The sequence below is a fragment of the Scleropages formosus genome, chromosome 8 (genome assembly GCF_900964775.1).
Source record: "Scleropages formosus chromosome 8, fSclFor1.1, whole genome shotgun sequence".
NCBI lineage: Eukaryota > Metazoa > Chordata > Actinopteri > Osteoglossiformes > Osteoglossidae > Scleropages > Scleropages formosus.
In genome coordinates, this window is record NC_041813.1 from 19,451,716 (window position 1) to 19,475,062 (window position 23,347).

The following is a 23,347-nucleotide window of genomic DNA, read 5'->3' on the forward strand; positions in this document are numbered from 1 at the left end:
AATACACGCACACAATGTCTACAACCGCTTGTCCTGAGCGAGGTCGCGGCGAACCGGAGCCTAACCTGGCAAAACAGGTCACAAGGCTGAAAGGGGAGGGGACACACTTCGGACGGGACGCCAGTCCGTCGCGTGGCACCTCAAGCAGGACTTGAACCCCAGACCCGCCACAGGCTCCAGCAAGACCCGCTGCTCCACCATGCCCCTGATTGAATATATATAGCACTGAATATATATATATATATATATATATATATATATTATATATGCGGTGGCGCAGTGGGTTGGACCACAGTCCTGCTCTCCGGTGGGTCTGGGGTTCAAGTCCCGCTTGGGGTGCCTTGTGACGGACTGGCGTCCCGTCCTGGGTGTGTCCCCTCCCCCTCCGGCCTTACGCCCTGTGTTACCGGGTAGGCTCCGGTTCCCCGTGACCCCGTATGGGATAAGCGGTTCTGAAAATGTGTGTATATGTATGCGATTTTTATTTTCTTATTAAAATTAAATTAAAAAAAATTACAACTTTCACTTTTAATTGTAATTTGCACAAAATTAGTAGAAATATTAAAACAAAAAGTCTTAGTAATTTTGTTTATCAAAGCCTTATCTGAGGTTTTCATCGAATCTAACCTGTATAATAAATAAATCCAAGGAAGTATTATGACTTAGTGGTAAAAGTGATTTATGAACAACTCATTTTACAAACAGCTGACCAGTACCAACCATGATCGTATGCTGAGGAACCAGTGTAAATTTTTTCATACTGGCTTCAGTTCCATGAAATGATGTCAAATGTGTAAGTAGGGGCAATGCGGTCAGTAACTGTCTACATCCATAGACGGGTCCTCACCACAGACACAGAGAAAGGGAGATGTTTCGTTTGTCCGTCACTGATGTTTGACAAAGTATTCTGAGCTCTGAAAAATCAGTTTTCATTCAAGAAATTTGGCTAATAAAAATAAAAGTTACAGAATCAGGGAGTGGTAATATGATCAATGGCAGAGAAGTTTCCTTCATTTTCTTTCCCCAAAATTAAGTCGGTCAGGCTATATCTCAAGGGTGTATCTGTGCATTTTTGTAGGTGTAGTGATGTAATCAGGAATGAGATATGCATCAGGTACCTTCTCTGACAAAAGAAATCTAAATGAGAAATTTTCATTTAGTATCTAGTATCTTTAGTACGTTGCTATTTTATCCTTACTTGTGCACAAGGATCGGATGTCAGATTTTACACCCACTACCAGTGTGAAACAATTTCCTTCCTGCCCATTGCGTGTTCCCCTCTGCCCTTGGCCTGCCTTTAGCTGATACGGGACTGCAGCGGCCAGTAGTGGGATTACCGTCAAACACACTCTCCTGAATCCCGCTGTTCAGAGATGTGTGTATGTCTGAAGGTGAGGCGTTCAGACCCACCAATGACTCGGCTGCATCGGGTCCCCTGTGGGTCCTCGGCTCTTCAGGGCCAATTGCGCGTGAGGCTCCCAGACCCTCTGCTGTGCCCCAGTTTGAGAGGATGTCGAATTGCATCAAGTCAGCCAGCTTGCCCTCGGTTTCTCCGTGGGCGTTGCAATGAGCGTGAAGCCCTTCTTTAGCCTGCAGGCCTGGTCCACACTCCAATTAACGTTGCGGCTAATGACCATGAAATAAGATTTGGTCATCTAGCGGATCAGCGGTCAGCAGCACTCGATGGCACAGAATTAGGGTCATGGAGAAATACTTAAGGAGGTACATACATGACGAAGGGAAGATTTTAAGTCAGTTTTACTGTGTTGGATATGGGATTTGCCTGCCACCTCCACCCCTTGCATATGAGATCCCTAGATGCACTACGTTGGGCCGAGACATACTGTACAGCGAGCGTAGAAACCAGAGCCTCAACTCTGGACCACCATCAAGATTCAACACACCAAGAGTCGGTCAGTCATTGTCTGCAACCGCTTCCCCCAAGCGGGGTTGCGGCGAGCCGGAGCCTACCCGGTAACACAGGGCGCAAGGCCGAAGGGGGATGGGACACATCCTGGATGGGACGCCAGTCCGGACACCAAGAGTTCATATTGGTCATATCTGCGAGTGAAAATATCCTCCATTAATCTACTGCAATTTTGTTTTGAAGAAAATCCAAGAGGGTGATAGACTTGTCATGCAGTAGAAATGAGGCACCCTGTGTCATGTAGCATGTGAAAGTGATTGATTGTCTCCACAAATTTCTGCATTTGGCTGCCAGCTCAGTGGGGTCAAGTGATGACAAGTACAGCAGGACATAAAGGGCACGTTGCTATCGATGTGATTGATCAAATCCCGAGATGCGAATCCAAGATTAAATGCGATCAGTGGCATCACTAGGGGGATACGGGGGGTGCACACCGCATTGGGAGACACCATCAGAGGGGGTGACACCAAAATAACTGTGTATAAAATTTTTTTGCAGTATTTCAGCAGAAATTTCTTATTTTTTATAAAAATATCCCTATAGTTACTTATAACAACAAAAACATTTTTCATAAGATCAGTTTACATGTATCAATATACCTACAAGGCTAAAACTCTTTCTTCATTCACTTTGTGAACCTTCTAATGCGCTTCGGACACAGCTGTCATTATTACCCAATTACAGCGACGCTTCGAATCACGTGGTTTTGTCTGTACGTGCTACAAGCACGCGCTATTGTTTTCGTTGCTGCTGGTACTTTTACAGTCGTTGATTTTGTCAAATTTTCCGGTATTTTAGTTACCATATTGTGATAATTAGTATTTCTGAACCTATATCAATAATGTTAAAATCAACAATTTTGATGCTGTTCTTAAACGTTTTTTACTTAGAATTCTATTGTTTTCTTACTGAATTTTCACTTTAACCACTTGAAACTATGTAGATACACTTAGGCTGTGCGTATGATATTGTAATTTAAAGGTGTAATTTTAATTTTGCTAGTTGTTTATGCCACTACTATTGCCACTACATTCAGTGATGTATAGGAATTACAATTTACGAGTAACATTAGTATAAAAAACATTATTAAGGATTCTACATGGTCTGGCATGGGAGGAGATCCATGGGGGTGGTGGTGGGGGGGGGGGGGGGTAACACCAGCCCTAGTGACGCCATTGAATGTGATGTCATTTAGTGGATGATACTGTAATGATTGGGCTCTCAAGCCTTAACTGACAGGTGCAGCACAGTGTAGGAATGGTGTTGGGTCACTGAGGGTGGCAGTTATAGCAGCAGTATTTCCATGCACCGATGGCATGGCACAGCACATTGCAAGAAGCAAATTGTATTACGCCCATCTCCCGTTTTACGTCACCTTTAGAATCACGCGCTTGGTAAACCTCGGTGGTGCATGGCACACTTGAGACGAGTGTAGCTGTAATCTTGAGCGTTTGTGTTTACCTGAGAAGAAAAACAAAAGCAGTGGGTAGGGGAGGAAGAAGAAATCATTACATATGCAATTTTCCAGACAATGATAAACACCCCATGAGAATGAACTAAAGAAGAGGACACTGATTTAGTTAGCTCTGTAATGACAAGCAGCTGGGAAGAAAAGGGTCCAATGTCTTAATGTGAACATGGAGGCTGGAGTGTGTATGTGTCGGGGGGCATGGCAGCAGGCTCGGTCTCCAGCAGAAGCCGATCCTGAAAACTAACAGCTGTAAAGCCTCCCAAAAGACAATCATTTAATTTGCACATTGGACACTGATCCCTGTTGCACGAGCACGCTCATTAGTGGGATGACTCCTGTGGGGGTTTCATTCGCTAATGCATTAATAGTGATACACGCTGTTCGTAAGTATCTAGAATACAACAACAGCACTTCAGCTGTATGTCTACGTTTGTCTAATGTGGAATTTTTCAGGTACAAGAAATAAATGTACGCTGAGCCATTCGCCTCCCCACCAGCCACCCTCAGAGAATGGACTCGCACACGATGACGTCTCTTCATTCGCACCCTCTGGAAAGATTGCAGTCTTGACCTGCGGATATTCTCCTTTTTTTAATACAACCATGTGCTAAAAGCAGAATCTTCCCACTTGGCTAACAAAACCGTTTTCCTTCATAACACCGTTTTTTTAAAAATTAATTCCGCCCAAAAGTTCTTTTATTGGATCGTTTCAGAAGAAGTTGTAGAGTCCTTGGCGCGTTTGTTTCTATCTGAGGTTCTCCAAGGAGTGTGAGCACAACAAAACCACCGGGCAAAGTGTCACCCCAGCAAAACACACCTCAGCCCTCCAGTTCCAGATAACACGCATAGATGCATTTTGCAGGGATAATCATCTTCAGAGACAAAGCTGGCATGAAGGTGCACTTTCTTTCCTTGTGTGTGTGTGTGTGAGTATGTGCGCGAGTTATGGGGGAGGTGAGGCCATTCTCCGCAATGTGTGTTAAATACATGCTGACGCCAGCAGATTGGGGCCTAGAGCTGCTGGAACTTCAGTTTCTATGTGGCTCATTTCAAAAGTAATTCGGCAAAGTCCCCTGTCGGGAACAGATTATACGGTTGTGCCGCCTTCTTTTTCGATTTTCTTTCCCCCTTTCGCAGGGTTGCGGAGCAGAAACGGACACTTAGCGATGGCGTCGAAAGCATTAACGGGAGCGGCTGTCGAACCGAACGGGAGCGCTGCAATGTGGGACAGGGAGTGTGAACGGCCGAGTGTGCGAGCTGGGGGTCGGCGGGGTTTTGCAAAGGGGCAAACGGGCAGCGCCTTGAGCGAAACACAAACACAAGTAAAACAACAGTAACAACGTGCTGGCACCGCAGCTTAACCTCAAGTTCTGTCCAGTCAAATGTAAACCATTTATAGCTGTTCTGTACCACGAAATCTTTCACACCAGGCATCTGAACACATAGCCTTAATGTTCTCCGGTTTCTCCGAACTTTATGTGTTTTACGTGTACGTCGGCAGCGTGGGGTTAGGATTTGACCATAGGAAATGAACGGGTTAAACTGAAAGAGCGAAGAATGTGAAATGCCAGATTCGGGACTTTCGGAGGGAAACACTCAAAAGAAAACTCAAGAGTTGAAGACTTAACTGCCGCAGAGGCCCGATTCTCCACATGAAAATCCCGCTTTCGCTGCAGCGCTCTGACTTCCCGACGGTCTGCGAGACCGTAGTGCTGCAGTGCATTACTTGCAGGGAAACAAACCAAGGCTCTGCAGATAAATAAGGTGGGTCGTGACGCAGATGCTTTACCAGCTAGCGTGAGAATGCTCTGCAGAAATGCTGGGCAGGTTGCTCGTCTTCAAAACGAACCAGGGTAGATGACTACATGTGAACTTAGTGAATGTAAACGCTGTTAAAAATCAATAGAACAAATTTTTCACATATTTAACTTAGCGTATTCGTTGGTTTCCTGATTTGATCAAAGGCAAACGTATAAATTCAGACAGCATCTTTTCGTGTAACATTTTGAATTACTGTGTTTATTCCCAATATGATAAAAACAAAGATGCATGAGAGCTGTTAACTAGCTTTTTTTAAGTCATAGAAAGCCATGCTTGGCTTGGCAGTATGGAACAAGGCCTCTGTGAGGTGGGCTGGTCTGCCAGCTCTACCCACCACTTCCGTTACACCTCTTTCAGCACTTGTAACACAATTTCTCACTCCCGTGGGCAACGGCGCGGACCTGTGACACCCCACCCCCACCAGCTGACTTTCTTGCTGTGGCTTGCAGAAGCCCAGCTGCCGCGGATGTGGCAACCGGAGCCGTTGCCGCCAAAAGCCGCTTAAGGAAATCTGCTTACAGCCACTGAATGAAGGCGTCGAAAGGTGATATTTTAATGGGATCCACACTCCCCAGATAAAGAGATCCTCTCTGTGTGCTGGAAGAACAAAAGAGTCACATTTCCCTTCTTGGCCAGTTTAGCGTCTATAAATAGGACAGCTTCTTTCGGGCATTGCCTCTGACCGGCTTGCGCTCTGAAATCAACCATAGCTCCCAAAATAACGTCCACACACACAGCTGCTTCTTTTCCCATGGTTTCGGAAAAGGACGCAAACAACTGCAGTTTTGTAAAAGGAGATTATTTATGAGATATAATGTGACAGGTGACTAAGATATTTAGAACTTCTTCAGTGAACGACCACCTGAATAACCAGAATAACAATCACAGTGAGAAAGGCAGAATCTCACTGTACTCTTGGTGTTAAAGTCCCTATTTGCTTTATTCCCTGCCAAAACTGCGACACCTGAGCTCCCTTTTCGCACATCGAAGCCGAGAGCTTCACCGCTGGCTAGATTCGGGTGCGAAGAGTCACTCACACAGGTATCTTCAAACCATCGTACACCCATTAGACTTTGTGAGTAACGCCCCTGTCGGTTTTCATTGTTATTAACCATCCATACCGTTTGGCAAATTATTTTTCAAACAGATGCGTTCATTCAAATTAACTTCAATAACGTACAGTACATTGCCTCTTTACACAAAGAAATACAGCACAGACTGGTGCAGTCCAGGCTGTTATGATTTTTTTTTTCTATAGGGTCCTTTGGATCCGCAACCTTTTCATCAGAAGTCATTTTTAACCGCACACAAAACTTGCGTAAATGTTTCGCTTTTATATAATCCATTTATGGAGTAAGATGCACTCCTCATTCTACAGCTGGGCTTCTTTTCATAATTTGTTTGTTTGAAACCCCAGGGACACTTTTTTCACAAAGTCAATCAATAAAATCTTAATAATACAGCTGTTCCTTGATTTCTTTCCTGGTTAGGTTCCGTAAATACCTTGGATACAGCTGCAATGAAACACTTTGTAAAACGTGGTCTAATATGTTGTTAGTTTTGAGTTACATTACTAATAAAATTTTAAAATTTTATACGACCGAATATATAAATACCTTGCCTGCGTAATGTCCTGTTCAGTAGCGAGTGTTGACTGATTCGTCTCATAAAAATGTAGAATACTTGTTACCAGTGCTCAGGAAACGCAGAAACGCCAGACATGACATGTAAACACTGTAATGAGTTGAATTATGACTACAGTAGCACACTCCTGTTCTGTTTAGGTGTTCTTTACTGCCACCTTTCGACCCGGAGTGTAAATACACGTTGTGTTCGCTTCACTACAGACAGAAATTTTAGAAAAGTAGGTGGAGCAAATACAACTTGATCATTTGAGGCAGGAGTAGCCAGTGCTGTTTAGAGAAGGCACTTTAATGTGATGCAGTATGTGGTCCCTGCAGGCCTGAGTGACAGAGGTTGCTGGTTCAAGTTCAGGTCTTGAACTCATACATTACTGACTGTCAGAGAGATGTTATGTTTGCAGCCTGCAGAGGCATCCTTGATACTTAACGCACCAAGGGGCAGCGGTGCGTCAGAGGTGGACGGGGCATGAGAAATGGGTGAACCGCTGACCTTTGACTCGTGGCAGCGGTGACACAGTGGTTTGGGACCACAGCAAAAAAGCTCTAATGAAGGGAAGAAAAACAAGACCTTTATGTCCAGACATGGGATTGGATGAAATGTCATGCATATCAAGTTCCACCTTTAATAAGAAGTGAATGGCTAAACATTTGTGGGCCAATTAGCTCCTGACCTTTTCCTCTGAAGAAGCTCTGTCCTCAGCAGACCCGAATAGAGTTTTCGTATGTTAGGAAGAGTGGGCTGGGTGTAGAGGGATGTTTCCATTTTTTTGCAAGTGCTGATGTGCGCTTTCATGCGGTTGTGAAACAGCACATTTTTCTGTTTCAAGGCTGGCTGGAAGTGCTCTCCATGTGCTGTCTTTAGCAGTTACCCAGGCTGCCCAGTCTACTCATTTACATTAATTCATTTAGGAGACACTTTTCTCCAAAGCGACGTACATCTCATAAAAATATTCTCCCTTTACACTGAACTTACCTTCACCTGACAAGCCTGCAGGGAGAGTGATCCTCCCCATCTACCCATAGTACCAGCATCAACCAATCAACAACATTTACAATCATTAATTCATTGACACTTTTCCCCAAAGCAACTTAATGTTAAGCTACTTACAGTGATTCATCTGTTTACGCAGCTGGGTAATTTACTGCATCACTTCAGGGGAACTATGTTGCCATACTGTGGCACTGTCAAAACCGCAGCCTAACATCACCTCAGGAACAACACAGATGAGTATCTGAGTGTCTGTTTCCCAGGAATCAGAGGAGTTTCACCAGTGTTAGAGGCCTGGATTCTTTCTCAACTGTTACGCCATTAATCAGCAGAAACATATCAAATAGATGACAAGCCTGAGATAATTGTGGAAAGCAAGTCATATGAAACATTGGAAAAATAAGGAATACAAGGCTGCAGAAGGAAAAAAAAGGAAGCAGGATAAGTGACTTCTGTATTTCTGTGAAGCAGAAATGTGGCCACTGTATTGACATTGAAAAAGAACACCAATGGGGGCCTTATCACGTCACTTTGTGGCATTAGCATTGTAACTAAGTAAGTCCAGTGAAGGCCACCTCCTCTTGATCATAAATCTGTGGCAAATGACTTCATATGGAACCCCCCCCCCCCGCCAAACGCATCATCATCATCAGCCTCATTGCCACCTTTGCCCTCTAAACTGCTACCCTATCAGTGATACTGTTGAAAGGGTGAAGGGGTTGTACATTACCTACACTTCATTAGGATTTCCATTGAGAGCCGTGTTTCATCACAAAGGGACACACCTTTCAGACTCAGGGAGGTCAGTGTAGGGTAATTTCAGCTATGATATATGGCTGCTTTGCTGACATCAAAGCTGCAGGATCAGGAAGACAGGGGGCTTGAAGCAAGAAGGAAAACAACACCAGAAATCTGGATACTTCTCCCAAGGTTATTTTGCTATAAATATCTTACTTATATTTCTTTGATTTGCAAATGTATTGGTGGGATTCCTGCATTCATTTCAGACTACAAACAGAAGCCACAACTGTGTCATCTGCTTTGCATGTGGAGGCATAATAAGGAAAACAAACTCCTGGCTGACCACCACCCCACCCTCAAAGTGCCACATTATATCAAAGAGAACTTCAGGAAGGGCAATGAAAGCTCTGTTGTACAATAAAAGCACGTGGAATAAAGCTGTTGGGGATTAAAATAAATTCTGGATGAAGCCAAACTAGTTGGGCTAGCAACTGTTTGAGTAAAAGGAGGGAAATTAGTAGTTGTAATCTCCAGTAAAGAGATGGTGACAGTGCAGCAAGTTTCAAGTGAGAAGCTATTGGGTATGTTTCAATGCTATGAAACTACGGGGTGGTTTTTTCTCTGGTGATGCCAAGGATACAATTCTTACTTTAGCTCATCAAAGGTGAGGTTGGGATGAGTCACTGGAGAAGTCCATGATGGGTTGTCTCTAAGGGGTAAAGTAGACAGATGGATCTCTTGCAAAATGGGAAGGGTGGTTCTCTGGAAGAGCTAAGGCTGATGTGCTTCCATAAACGGAGGCCGAAGGTGTGTCGCTTCAGGGAAGCACAGATTGATGCTGAGCTCCTTTGGCTGAAGTGGAGGTTGGGACTGTCTTTCTCCAGGGCAACAGGGATGAATGCTCATCTCCCTGAACGGAGGTAGGTGGTATTCTCCTGGTAGCCATGTTTGGAAAATGCCACAAAACCTCTTGATGTACACCGTTACGCTCAGTTTTACCCTTTCTCCACTGAGAGAGCTAACACAGAGCGACTCAAACCCAGACCTGCGGTGGGTCTGCCAGAAGCCTGTGTTTGCAGGCACCCCGAGGGCTTTGAAAACGGCTGAGTCTTTCAAACTCTGTAAATGCGAAAGTAGGCCAGCCGCGTCTCAAATCTTCCCGTGCTTTCCAGCACCCCTTTTGATGCTGCAGCTCAAACACAGACAAGACAGAACGAAAGAAGTGATAAAGCAATAGACGACTTACCTGATGCTCCTGCTTTCAAAAAGAAATGAGCATATTTCTTTGTCTTCCGTTTTGCCCATGGAAAGTACTTTGTACATTGCAATATTTCTTGCCCTGTGTTTAAGTGTTTACTATAAAATCTCTCAAATCAAAGGAGGGTAAAATATAACCTAGATCTCGATGATCTATCCACCCACTTTCAGGACCAACACAGGCCAACCTCATCCCGTTAACTGCAGAAAGTGTGTATTTGAGAGCCAGGCGCCTGCTATTTCGCACGGACAGATGGAGCACCAAACTAGCACAGACCAAAAAGAGAGCTGGATGCTGAAGCACCGACCTAATTAAGTTAAAGTGTGCTCAAAAGGAGAGCTCCTAGCTGGGTCTCTTTGCATCTTGGGCGCCTTTCGCTTATGGAGGATGCAGAGTGCTTTTTGGCGGCAAGGCGTGCCGGAGCAACTTTGTTGTCTACCTCAAAAGAGTGTTCTGCTCAGGACTAAGTTTGTGGAAGACTACTGGCTGTACCCTATTTACTGGCACTGACGATGGCACTGGCGATGGCACTGTCCGTTTGCTTACATAATGCCATTGTGACTAAAGGCAATGTCATAGGCTGAGTTTATGTGACAAAAAATAAACTTTTTTCCTACAGTGTATTGAATGAAACAATGTGTTTTCACTTTGATTTCTGCCTTGGGCTCTTGGCATTCTTAGAGATATTTAAAACATTATGTAGGACCGTGTACAAATCCTGACAATGCCTCTCACAGTTTCACTTGGAACATTTTTTCCATTTCTTTACGTCTGCAATGAAGCCACATTTTCCTTTTAATTGAACCGTGGCTATCCCGCCATGAAAAGAAAAAGAACAAAATTTTCACATGTGCTAAAACGTGTAGTGTTTCCCTCCGGCTGTAGCTTCAGACATCCTAACATTACTGAAGAACTGTGGTTAGAAGTACATGCGGTGGCGTTTGACCTTTTTGCCCTTGTGGTGCGATTCACTGGAGGAAGTGGTGAAGGATTACTGAAAAAAAGGTGTGTTTGGAGATGCTAACAAGGGCCTTCAGATGGAAGCCTGGCATCTGAATGGGCAGCCAGCCTTTAATCAGGGCTTGGCAGCAGCTCCTGTTATACCTGAGCTGATCTGAGTCCGTCCTTGAATGTCGGCAGAGCCTTGATGGATGGGGGGCAATTTTTCCCCTCTTTTCCCCTGCCGAATTGAGGGGTGTCAAATGATGGGAGCTGTAAATTGTACAGGAATGCGTGGAACTGCCATTCGCTGGCTTGGGTCCGACTTCCGCTTTAATTCCTCCAAAGAATCGCTCCAAGTTTGGGATCATCTCTGAATGCAAGCGGGGTGTAGACTCCTCACTCTGCAGTAGAAAGCTCACAGAACAAAGTAGTAGCTGATGTGTGGTGCTAGTGCCTGTATGGCGTATGTTCTAGAGCATTAAATCCATCATAAAAAGATGTGCTCAATGTTTATACAGCAACCCAGTTAAGTAAGTACAGCTAGCACATTTATATAGCAATTTACATTCATTCATTTAGTAGTTGCTTTTCTCCAAAGCAGCTACTGTAAACAAATGTGGACTGCAAAAAAGACAGAGTGATAGATGTAGACTTGTAGACTTGATTGTGGAAACACAGTCAGGTTTCCCCAAAGCCACTGTTTTTTTCCACCACACGACAGAGGTATTACATGCATCGCAGAAACAATAAATATATAGGGGATCCGGGCAGATGACGCGGTGCAAGTTATGAAGTTGTTGGGGAAAAAGGAGGAAAATTGAAAAATTAAGGTGGATTTTGACATTCTTGATTAGTGAAAGAATTCAGCAACCCCGGAAGAAAGAGGGGGTTTCATCACGTTTGAGCTAGAACTGAGAAGCTATGAGCTTTTGATTTTTGACCCTTGAGTGGGACCTCCAAGAAGCCAAAGGTGGAGAAACACAGCACTCCTGCTAGGGTGCAGGGAGTGATCACACCCTGTAGGTATCAGGGTGAAAATCCTTTGACTGTCTTGTACACCATATCCAGAATGTTGAACTTGATAAGGGCAACTGCAGAAAGCTAGTGAAGAGAGACGAAAACAGGAGATACATGGGAAATCTTTGACTGGTCAAACACACCAAGAACGGTGACATTCTAAGTCAGACTTCTGCTCAGGTCCCAGCGCCCGGTGTCATGTAAATAAAGAAAAATTCTGATCCTTGCTCCACGAATGCAGTTGTACAGGCCAAGCCCAGGTTTTGCGCTACCTTTTGGTCTTTGCATTTCCCACGGAAGGGGAAGCTCAGCAATCCTAACTTGTTGCTACGGAGCAGTTCTTGATGGATGCTTCCCAGGGGTGGCCTCTGTGTGCTGAACTATGACAAGGCCCAATTACTCTGTTGCATTTCCTGGCAGCCAATCAAAATTAAATAGAAATATTTATCACACAAAGCTGGATACCCTCCACTGCATAAAAAGTAATTTCTGCAATCTGCCACTTTTGCATTTACTTGATGGTGCTTGTGCTTAATATTCTTTGAAGGGTTGCAAAATTTTGGTGGCAAGATATTTTTCCATTTCTTTCTTTTTTTGGACATAGTATGAGGGGAAAAAATAAGGAATCATGTGGTTTTTAGCACATTTTGCGAGCAGGAGGAGTTTGTCAGCTTGTCTAATTACCTGTTCCTGGATCTCAAAATTTGGGTACCATAACCTAGTTTTTTAAAACTTGATAACATACTGCCTTGTGTTGTAATAGTGGTTAACTCGTCTGTTAATGATGTACAGATTTCTGTCCGTAATAGGGAAAATGTGACCAGTTACAATATGTGCCAAACCAGTAGGTAGTAAAGGCATCCAAAAAGGAGCACCTACTTCCACTTTGTTCACAGGTTGTCACTGGTGTTCTTCTATGTTGTTGATCAGTGGTAAGATTATGAATGTTTATGGCATGAATGTCTGAGAGTCTCTGCTGCTGTATAACTTGTTTTACTCCAAGCGTTTCTCTCAGCAACACTCGGATTCTGCTGTTTCACGTTTAAGTGAAATTGAGAGCAAACAAAATAAATTATGCACAAAGCTCATTACTTCTTGATTAAAAGTGGACAAATGTTGTTAAGGCAGAGGACTTGTTTTTCCTTTTTGAAACTGCCTGTGGGGTCCATTGACTTCCCAGAAGATGAAGACCTTGATGATAACCTCATCTGACCACGAAGGGTCGCCCAACATCTTTCTCATTATTAATTCACCTACGTCTCTGATATTTAAAATGACAAAACTGTTCATTGCTGTTTGAGAGTGAAATGAAATCCACTGTGATGTGGAGGGCAAATGGTTGCCCATCAAGGCTGAGGTTGGGATGGTAAGCGTCTCTGGGCCAGTTTACGTGCTTTTACTTGAGACGAAGTCGAGGCAGTGAGAGTACAGAGACACTCAGAGACCAACAGCCAGCGGAGACAGCCTATTCTGTCTGCACTTCGGAAAAGTTTCCCTCTCCTTTGTTCAACCATCACTGTAGGAAAGTCCTGACAGAACACACAAAAAAAACTACAGCTAACAAAAAGACAGCTGTGACTGCAAGATCACAAAACGTGTTCTTCGTTTCATTGCGCACCAAAGAGGTTTCACTTTTTACTTGGTTCACCAAACTAATTACATTTATAATTATGCATTTTGTACTGCTTTACCGTAATTTCCTCAGATGGTTTTTCTTTGACTGCATCAATTTGTCTTTGTTGCAAAGGATGGTTGCAATATTATGATAATTATTCATAATGTGAAGACAGGGTCCTTCATCACCGGTACAGATTTAGGCTGTGTTTGCACAGGTGCGCCTATGGCCCATTCATTACCATTGTGCACATGGCTCGTGTACAGAAACAATCATTGTTTCCTATTGATCTGCAGTCTCTCCCACTGCAGCGAGTGGTTTTTTTTTTCATGTCATGAGAACTGTTCTGGATGTCCGGTCCCGTCCGTTGGAAATGAACTTCAAGGAAAAACTTCTGGCTCCCCTTGCCGATAATTCAAGTATTTATCTCGATATTTTTTTCCCCCCCACCTCAGAGAACGCTCAGGTGTATCTTTGGATTTCTTCAAAGAGAGTTTACTTTGGCACGCTGTGACTGGACTCCTGCTGTTCTGCTCCTTCTCAGGGACCAGTGCTCAACTGGGTCATAATTATTTAAGTGATCTTAAACAGAGATCGCTTCAAGTGGGCCACTAACTGTCAATTAACTGAATACATCAGTCTTTGTATCAGGAACACGTGGCGAAATTAAACTTCCCGACGTCAACTGAGATCTGCTCCAGTTGAGCTCCTTCTGCTTATGTCCTCCAAGTATGATTTTCAGAGTCATGCACCTGTACACAAATCAAACTTAGTCTATTATTTTACACTTTTTGAGAATGTCCTGCAAACCCCCCAGTCCTCTGCTAGGTATCATCAAAGTTTGCATGCAAACCCGTAATATCTGGTCAACGGACATCCTTTCCTACAGCAGTAAAAGAGAAATGATAATGGCTAATGTCATTTCTCAAGCATTCTCTTGTGAAATTTAACAAACCTTGATTTCCTGATTCATTAAATGGGTGTCAGAAAATAGCATGAGTGGCCAGATGGGGGTTTGAACGTGGTGAGATTTGGAGGGCAGCCTGATGACTCCTATGCTAACCTTGAAACCATTTCAGGAGTCTTTGTCTATATCAGTGGTCATCGGCACCAGGCACAACTGTAAGTTCTGTTATCACTATACCCTACAAAGCCCACCTCCCCCTGTTGCCTTCATGTGGGAAAGCTTATGTGAAATACGGAACTGTCCTGGAAGCATCGTAAATAGCGCCCTTCCCCCATATCCTGACTAGTGAAGTGATGAACTCATTTACGGAAAGGTCGTCCAACACGATCAGCTTCCAGAAGAGCCTGCTGGGGTGAGCGCAAGGTGCGGTTTAATGAGAGGTTACTGGCGCTCAGCCGGATGAAATGGTTTCTCAACAACCAGATGAAATATGTCACATGCTATTAGAATGTGCACTGGCATAAATGAAACTGGCTAGGTGTTGTATTATCGAGCAAAACTGAGGGGGGCACCCTTCCAGATTCACAGTACCCACAGCAATGGCAAGTATTTTTTCACAGAAGGGTAGGAATAGTGCAGAGATGTGCTTCACTATGTTAATTCCATCAAAAAAGGATTAATTAATGTGTTGAGAGATATGACCCTAGTTCAATCTGGAATTCGATCTTGAACTGATGCCCAGACATTTGTCCATAAAAAGATGCAGGGAGTAACGATTACAATACACTGCTGTTATCCATGATATCTTTAAATACAACTTTTGAAGAGGTTGAGTCTAACCTGTAGTGTGTTGGGGAGTTAACACTGCATTCTGAACCTGGACATATCCACAGGTTTTTAACCTGCTTTTAAATAACCTGAGATGTTAGAGAGCAATGAACATCATCGTCATGAGGACAGTCCCTGCCAAGTCCCAGATGCTGAGCTGCACTGATACAAAAGCACACTCACACACCACTCTGCCTCAGCTGATAACTCCTGCTCCAAGCTCTGCTTACATCCAGAAATTAGTCTGATTAATGGGCTCTAACATCCAGCTCATGTCCTGACCATAAACAAGTTAGCAAATAATTAAAATATATTTATTTTTATTTAATTCAGTTGCTTAGGCTGTAGATCCTGTAGGCCCAAGAGCTTCCAACGGGATTTACTGGGAGCCAAAGGCACTTAACCACTACATCATGTGTTGTCCATCTGCCATTCAAGTCAAGAGGAATCACTATTCACAGCACAGTGATGGCGTCCTCCATCTCCAAATGTGGGTTTAGCCTCAAAAGCATTTGTCAATACAGATTTGAATCACGGAATCATCTGTTGCCTTTCAAGTTCACGTGGGGGTAAATGAAATATATGGATAATATTTCCATATACAAAGCCGTGGCACAATGGTTAAATGCTGAAGAACGGGACCATTATGTAACAGGAAGTGGTAGACTGAACTGAAATGCTAGGAATGTCATGTGACAGGAAGCAGTGAACTGGAAAAACAGGATACTCATGTGACAGGAAGTAGTAGCATGAACATGCTCTAGAGCTGCACAGACAGATATGTCGAGTGTTTGTATTAAGCACAGTATATTTTTACTACTGCATTTGAAAAATTACACTAAGCCAATCTTTTTCTTAAAACTAAGTTACACTGATGCTGCTTTTTACAAAAAATGATTTGACAATGTAGAGTATTGATACGTTGCTTATTTCATTACTACTATTGGCTTTGCCATGCAAAACCTTTTAATGGACTTTCAGAACCAGCATGTTTCCATCTGTTAATTTAACTAATAGGTGACATGTATATCGTAGAATGCCAGGTAGAGTTGGGAGGGGAAAGAAACACAAGGAGATCACAGAAACGCCAGGGAACAGAACCAAAAACAAACTCAAAAACAAAAAGACCTGCCTTAAAGTGGAAACATACAGAAGATATGACTTCCATTTCCAATTCACATCAACAGTGGCAGCAAAATCTTATGGAGATCTAAAAGCACGTGTTAGCTGGCAAAATACCACCATTTTGTTATCTCGTTTTTTGTTCTAATGGTGCGAAATAAGCCAGCCAACAAGTCTGATCTGTGGAGTTGTAGCCACTTCTTCTGTTGACAGCTTTTAGATCTCCTCAAGAGGGACGGCGTGTTTGTGGCTCAAGCATGCTTTAAGTACCAGCTGTCTAGAGCTCTTTCACGCGCACACAGACACAGCTGGTGTGAGCACAGAAGGTCTCCCCATATGAATGCCAACCTGAGAGAAAGTATCTGGATTCTCCTGTCAGAAATTTGACATGGCTCCTACCTTAAAATAACCCCCCACCACTTCCATTGTTGCACAGGGCACTTTCAACTCTCAAATTTGCATCTACCTTGGAGAATTTGCATATGCATTTAAACAACAAACTCTTTGGGTGGCCAGAGTTACTGGGAATACTTTTGGGAGTCATTATTAAATTGCTTGGTTGATGCCTCTATCCAAAGCAACTTACTCCCAGAAGGAAACATAGCAGTTAAATCTAATTTCTATTTGTTAAGTATATTTCATAAAACTTGCATGCATGGATCCCTCTCCACTTAGCAAAAGCTGAAGAAAGAAAAATTTTATTGCACTGTTTAATTGACTGTGGCTCGTTCCTGTTAGCAGACATAAAGGATGCTGAAGTCCCTCAGATCACTCTGTCCATTATAGCACAAATATTTTCAACACCTTCCACAACAATAAATGGAGTTAGCAGGGACAACTTTTAATGAATGCGCAAAACAGTGTCCTTTGTGAGGACAACAGGGAAGCCTGAATATGAAATCAAAAACATAGGGGATAACTGCGATTTACATTTATTCATTTAGCAGATACTTTTCTCCAAAGCGACATACATCTCACAGAAAAAATACAAGTGCATTACACTCAATTTGAAACAAACGGGTGTTCATGTTCAAACAGAATGATGTCCCACCCCTGGAAGAGATTGGTAGAGGCACTGTCTTCCTTTCATGTACCGGCATACATGAGATCGTTGTGAGTCCCAAACATTTCTCTGTGTACACACAACAACGAGCCACAGCACGGCCTTCCCCATTTCCCTGGTTATTCCTCTTTTCTGCATTGCTGGCTACATTTGCACAAGATTGGCAACTCACAAACACCTCTTTAAAAGAGAGGGAAACTGCCATGTGTCCCCATGATGAAGGCATGCGAGGGGCAGCGATGCTCGCTGGAGGCTTGGCATGGTTAGACAGCTGTTCTCATCTGCTTCCTGCTCTGGTACCATGCGTTTTTCACAAAGAGTTTCATTGAGCTCATCGAACCCTTGGAATGGAACAAGATGGGGAGGGGTTATAGGTCTGTTGTACAAACTCCAAAAAACCATTGATCGGTATATGGGTTTCTTCCTTCAGCATCAGCTTTTTACACAGAGCACTGTCAATATTGTGTAATATGACAGCCCCCTTCCTTCACGCTGTATCCTGAGGAAAGGTGATATTCTGATTTCTCGGGGTGTTGGGGGAGTGAACAATTCTCATTAGACATGCAGAGCAACTTAGAAGCTTCAAAGAAAGCAGTGTAATGGACAGGGTGAGACTGTTCTGAAATGGTCCCTTTTCTTTTTCTGCAAAAACGCGATTGTTCTCAGAAATTTTGCCCAATTATCGTAAGGGATGAAGTGTTCCATACATTACATATTATTATTGTTGTCGAAGTGGAAGAGCTGCAGAATGATTATTCCACTGTATCTGTGCACAAAACCACAGAAGAGCTTAACACACATTAAAAGCCTCTTTACACATGTCTCAACAGAAGCATCTTCTTTGATCTCATATTGGTAATGGTAGCAAATTAAAAACAGCATCTGAGCAACTGGAAGGAGATTCGTCCTTATCTGAGCTGCGCTTTATCGGTTCTGTTCCCCTTTTGTGAGTTGTTCCCTAGATTCAGATACTGTACATATTTTTAGTCAGCTCAGTAGTTTTTTCCCAGCTGTTATGCATTCTGCTGTTAAGCTTGTGTATCAATTTATTTTGATGGTTACTTATGTTCCTCTCATGCTTTTGTTGTTTCACCCCCAGGATGTGAAGTCTACTTTCTTCCAGTTTGGAGCCTCGATCCAGCAGGAGGCACTGCTGATGCTGAACATCATGGAAGAGTATGACTGGCATGTGTTCTCCATTGTGACCAGCAAGTTTCCGGGCTACCAGGACTTCATCAGCATCCTGAAGAGTACGGTCGAGAACAGCTTTGTGGGCTGGGACCTGCAAAACACCATCACTCTGGATGCGGTGGATGGAGACACCAGAACACAAGTGCAACTGAAGAAGATCCAGTCCCCAGTTATCCTGCTGTACTGCTCCAAGGATGAAGCAGCCTACATCTTCGAGGAGGCCCACTCTCTGGGCCTCACTGGCTTTGGTTACATCTGGATCGTCCCCAGCCTGACCACTGGCAACCCGGAAATCACTCCAGACCAGTTTCCCACAGGAATGATCTCTGTGTCCTACGATGACTGGGACTATCCCCTGGAGGCCAGGGTGCGAGATGGCCTTGGGATTATCACCACAGCAGCAGCATCCATGCTGGAGGAGTTTGGTGACATCCCTGAAGCCAAAACCAGCTGCTACGGGCCAATGGAGAAGACCAAGCTTCCACCTAGCGCATTACACAAGTACGTTTTTCATTTTGTTTCAGAGAAAAGTGACCATGTTCCACTTGACATTCATCACCACGTCTTCCATCAAAAGAATACAAATAGAGGATTTTAGCCGAGCTGTACTTGTGAACAGAAAAGTGGGTCACGTAGCGTTAGGACGACCAGCATCTGTTCTTAACTGCTTCAGAAATGGTCATGCAGCAATAGCACACCAACCACGAGTTCCTGAAAGTCGGGCTGTGATTCAAACGTTCTCGGCTGCAATACAGTGAATCAGAGAAATGCATAACCTGCTATAAGACAGGCAGCCAAAAAGACTATCATTTATAGGTAAGATTATGGCTGAATTACAAGTTAGATTGAAAGTGTTATGAGTGGAAATTCTCAGCAGTCTGCTGACACCTTGTCCCTTAGCCACACTGGCCCCTATACACCCCTGGAGGGTGTGAACAGAGCGGTTTATGTGTTGAAATGCTTTATTAAAGCAGACTCCTCCTCCCTCCCCTTCATCGATGCAGCAAGCATGTGGTTGTCACCACAACGGGCTCCCGTCTTGGCACCCAACCGCTGGGCTCTGTTTCTCTCCAACCGTGGACTGTCTGGGAAAATGGCATTTGGGAGAAAAGGGCAAAATCCCATGGGGAACAATTAAAGTCCACATTCATTAGCAGCTTGCCAGCAGTTCCCACCCAGGTGTGTAGTCCACATTCATGTCTAACTGCTTGCATATGCGAGTAGGGCAGAAGATGGAGAAAGGAGTCTCATCTATTATATCACATTTTCAGTTTGTAAAACCATCTTGTACAGTGCAACACGTAGAAGCAGCATGTATGTTGTTGCCAAATTCATTAAAACATTTGTTGATTTGTTGATTAAAAAAGGCCCATTTCACGGCATGGAAGGATAAAATATAACCCAATCACATTCATACATCATACATGAAGGTGGTACAACTTGGTTCAAATCCAGATTACCATGGTTGCTTCCCACCATGGTGGTCAATGAAAAAAGATAAAGCAGGTGGCTGACATCTTTAAGAAGGGAAGACCAAGATAAGTAGTTGAGCATGAAGTCACAGGGGACCAAAATTTGATTGAAAGATTTTATACAAGAGCCTTTCAAGGCACCTAAGTTTCATTCTGTCCAGTTCCATGGGTGAAAGGCCATTTGATGTATTGTAAATAAGAAATAAAACAAGAAGGAACAGAACACCAAGCTAAGCGGCATCAAGCACTATGAACGAGGCCTCAAAAAAAAGCAATATTTTCATCCCATGACAGATTTATGGCTCTCGTCTCAGGAGTGCTGAATGGCAAGCTGCGGCAAAATGTAGTGAGTATAAATCAGCAGTGGGGAGATGTGAGGGATGAGGCAGTTGTTGTCAAAGCGGCAGCATGAAAGTGTTAATGAACAGACAGGAGTGGGTCTGTTGAGACAAACTGCTCAAAAATGCAGTGATTTAGAGGACTTTTAGCTCGCCAGATCCTCCTAATATCCCCTTCCAAACAAAGATGAGGAAGAGAGACACAGAATGGCATGAAAGCACATCAAGAGGAAAGGCTAAAATAATGTGACCAAACCCTGCCTGGCTCAAATATCCCTCTTCTGTGAACCCCCAAACCCACCATGTCCCTATAAATGACTCCACAAAGTTTCCTGGGGTACCTTTAGTCTTTTTCAATCAAATGAGCTCTTTCTCTTCATTCCTGGACATGCAGTATAATGAACTATAACATGAAGAAGCTCTGTTCACTGCCTCAGTTTTTTATTACATTTTTTGAGTTAACGGCAACTAATTTTTAAAAATGCATGTCTTCATTTGTGGTGGAGCTAAATTTCCATTTCTAATAAATTAGTCATGATGAATTGGATTCACCTAATGGAGATTAATATAAAGTTTACATTAAATTAATAGTACTGAGCAGAATGACCAGGTTGTCTTGAACATATAGTCGGAAATGCCTCTCCTTGGGTGCCGTAACCATCTGCCAGGTACTTGTGTTGTCATTTTACTGTAACCACATGTCAGCTGTTGGAGCTGTCATCCTGAAGGACCTAGGACTGACTCCCACCTACTGCTAATCAAGGTATTCACTAATAAATAGATACTTTAAAAAATTACCCTGCTGTATACACACACACACAGAATGTCTACAACCACTTGTCCCGAACGGGGTCGCGGTGAACCGGAGCCCAACCCGGCAACACAGGGCGCAAGGTTAGACGGGGAAGGGACACACCCCGGACGGGATGCCAGTCTGCCGCAAGCACCCCAAGCAGGACTCGACCTGCTGTATACAGGAAGCATGGAAATCACTGTAATAAGTTTTGAATAAGAACAAAGAACTAAGTCACCTTTGAGAAAACTGCCGGCTAAATAATAATATAATAATGCCAGTGCAAATTTTTTCAGCAACAGCCTTCCTTTCCACTATAGGGAGTGACACAATAGTGGGATTTGATCTCCTTCTGCCAGCTGCTAGTCTTTACTTCACATAATGTGTGAATAATAAACAGACAAAACACAAACAAGTTTTCAATAAGAACCAAAGAACTGGTACAGGAAATGCAAAGATCATGAATCAACTCAAGTCAACTTCAACACAAAGCTTTCAAGAACTCTAATTATAAAACACAAATAAGTCAGAATATCCCAAAGTTTAGATTTTCACTCAAAGAGCAGTGTTATTCCAGGCTTCTCTCTCTTCCTGCAAAAGAAAACAAATTTTCCTCTCCAGTCTTCAAAAGTCTTAATTTTCACAAATTGACTACATCTGATGCTTGTTTCTTCCTACGGAGCAAAGAAACATGGAGGGCCCTCATTAGGTGCCTGCCACAAACTATATCTTATGATTGCAGGCACAGTCGGTAGTGTAATGGATCACATGGCCAAAGTTACCTCCTGCCGTAATAGCCTTAAGCAAGGTACTTACCCTGAATTAATACAGTAAAAATGACTTTGGTGGATAAATGATTAAATCAATGTAAGTGGTTTAACATTGAAAGTTGCTTTAGAAAAGCGTCAGAGACATAAATAAATGTAAATGCACAGGAGAGTACTTCTGTAGGCTTTTGCTCTATTGATGGTATCCTTTGCCTGACTTTGCAATGTTTAATTACACAGAGGCTTCAAACTTGAGACCAGACACAAAGTGGCCATAGGATACTGGACATCACACATCACACGCATACATCTCTGAAGCTAATTATGACTGCATCTTTCATTTTTCCAAGCATTTCCTACACTATCTCATTAGCGTGTCTCCAGTCTTCACTGAAATGATAACTGAAGACGTTGTCCGTCCATCCATCCATTATCAACAACTGCTTGTCCCGAGCGGGGCCGCAGCAAGCTGGAGCCTTACCCAGCAACACGGTATAAGGCCGAAGGGGGAGGGAACACACCCAAGACGAGATGACAGTCACAAGCCACCCCAAGCAGGACTTGAGCTGTGAAGCCTTGTCCCTTTTTAATTCCTTACACAATCAGTTATTCTGCCACTCCTCCTTTTTTTACTGCAATGTTAATATCAGAAGTGATATTAAAAGTGAACTTTTCTATCAAAGGCTTGCTTCTTCTGTGAAGGGTGCTGCTAGGATCATGGCTCAAGAGTGGTGATATTAGAGATATGAAGTTACAGATATGTTCTTTTAAAAACGACTGTCAGAAGAACCCTCAATCCTTCCAAACTGAAGAGTCAAAGGCCATGTGGTCATAACTGGGCAAACGTTATAGTGGAAAAACTCAAAAAAAAAAATCCATGCATATCCCCTGGTTTAGTTCCTGGCATACAGGAAAATATATCTAGGAACATTTTTTAAATGCTTTCCATCACAATGATTAAATTTTAAATACAATTTTAATTTATTTTATTTGATTAAACAATACAATTTTAAATAGTAACTTTTAATAAATAATTTCTTATCTGAAAGCAATGCACATCAATATTTGTATCAGTGGTTATTCTGGTTGACTGTTGGTTGTGGAATCCATGTCAAGGAGTATGGGATACTATGTCCAATAAATACAGTCATTTTCTCTTCATATAGAATGCACTCCATCTCTACCACCATGCCAAGGCTCTTAAGAGCTTTGGCTTACTCCTTCAGTTGCCCATTACCACCTCATCTCAGATATTCCTGATATTTTTACCTTATAGAAAGGCTACGGTGCATGCCAATAGGCCCTCTCAACCCTCTTCAGACCCCCAGCAAATGATCTGATGAGGAGCAATGTCAGCTGCCATGCCTGCTGGGGTGGAGCCTTTGCTAAAACATAACAAGGCTTCTGATTCTGAAATGGACATATGAGCAATAGGTCAAACCC

The 23,347-nt window shown here is 43.2% G+C and overlaps 1 protein-coding gene across 2 annotated transcripts in view; it reads left to right on the plus strand.

The window, feature by feature from the left end:
- Positions 1 to 23,347, plus strand: part of grin2aa (glutamate receptor, ionotropic, N-methyl D-aspartate 2A, a) — an 84,782-nt gene that overhangs the window by 28,974 nt on the left and 32,461 nt on the right. For both annotated transcript variants that reach the window (XM_018757327.2, XM_018757329.2), the window contains one exon: positions 18,443 to 19,035. In XM_018757327.2, the coding sequence (XP_018612843.1) occupies positions 18,443 to 19,035 (593 nt within the window). The remainder of the gene's footprint in view (positions 1 to 18,442; positions 19,036 to 23,347) is intronic.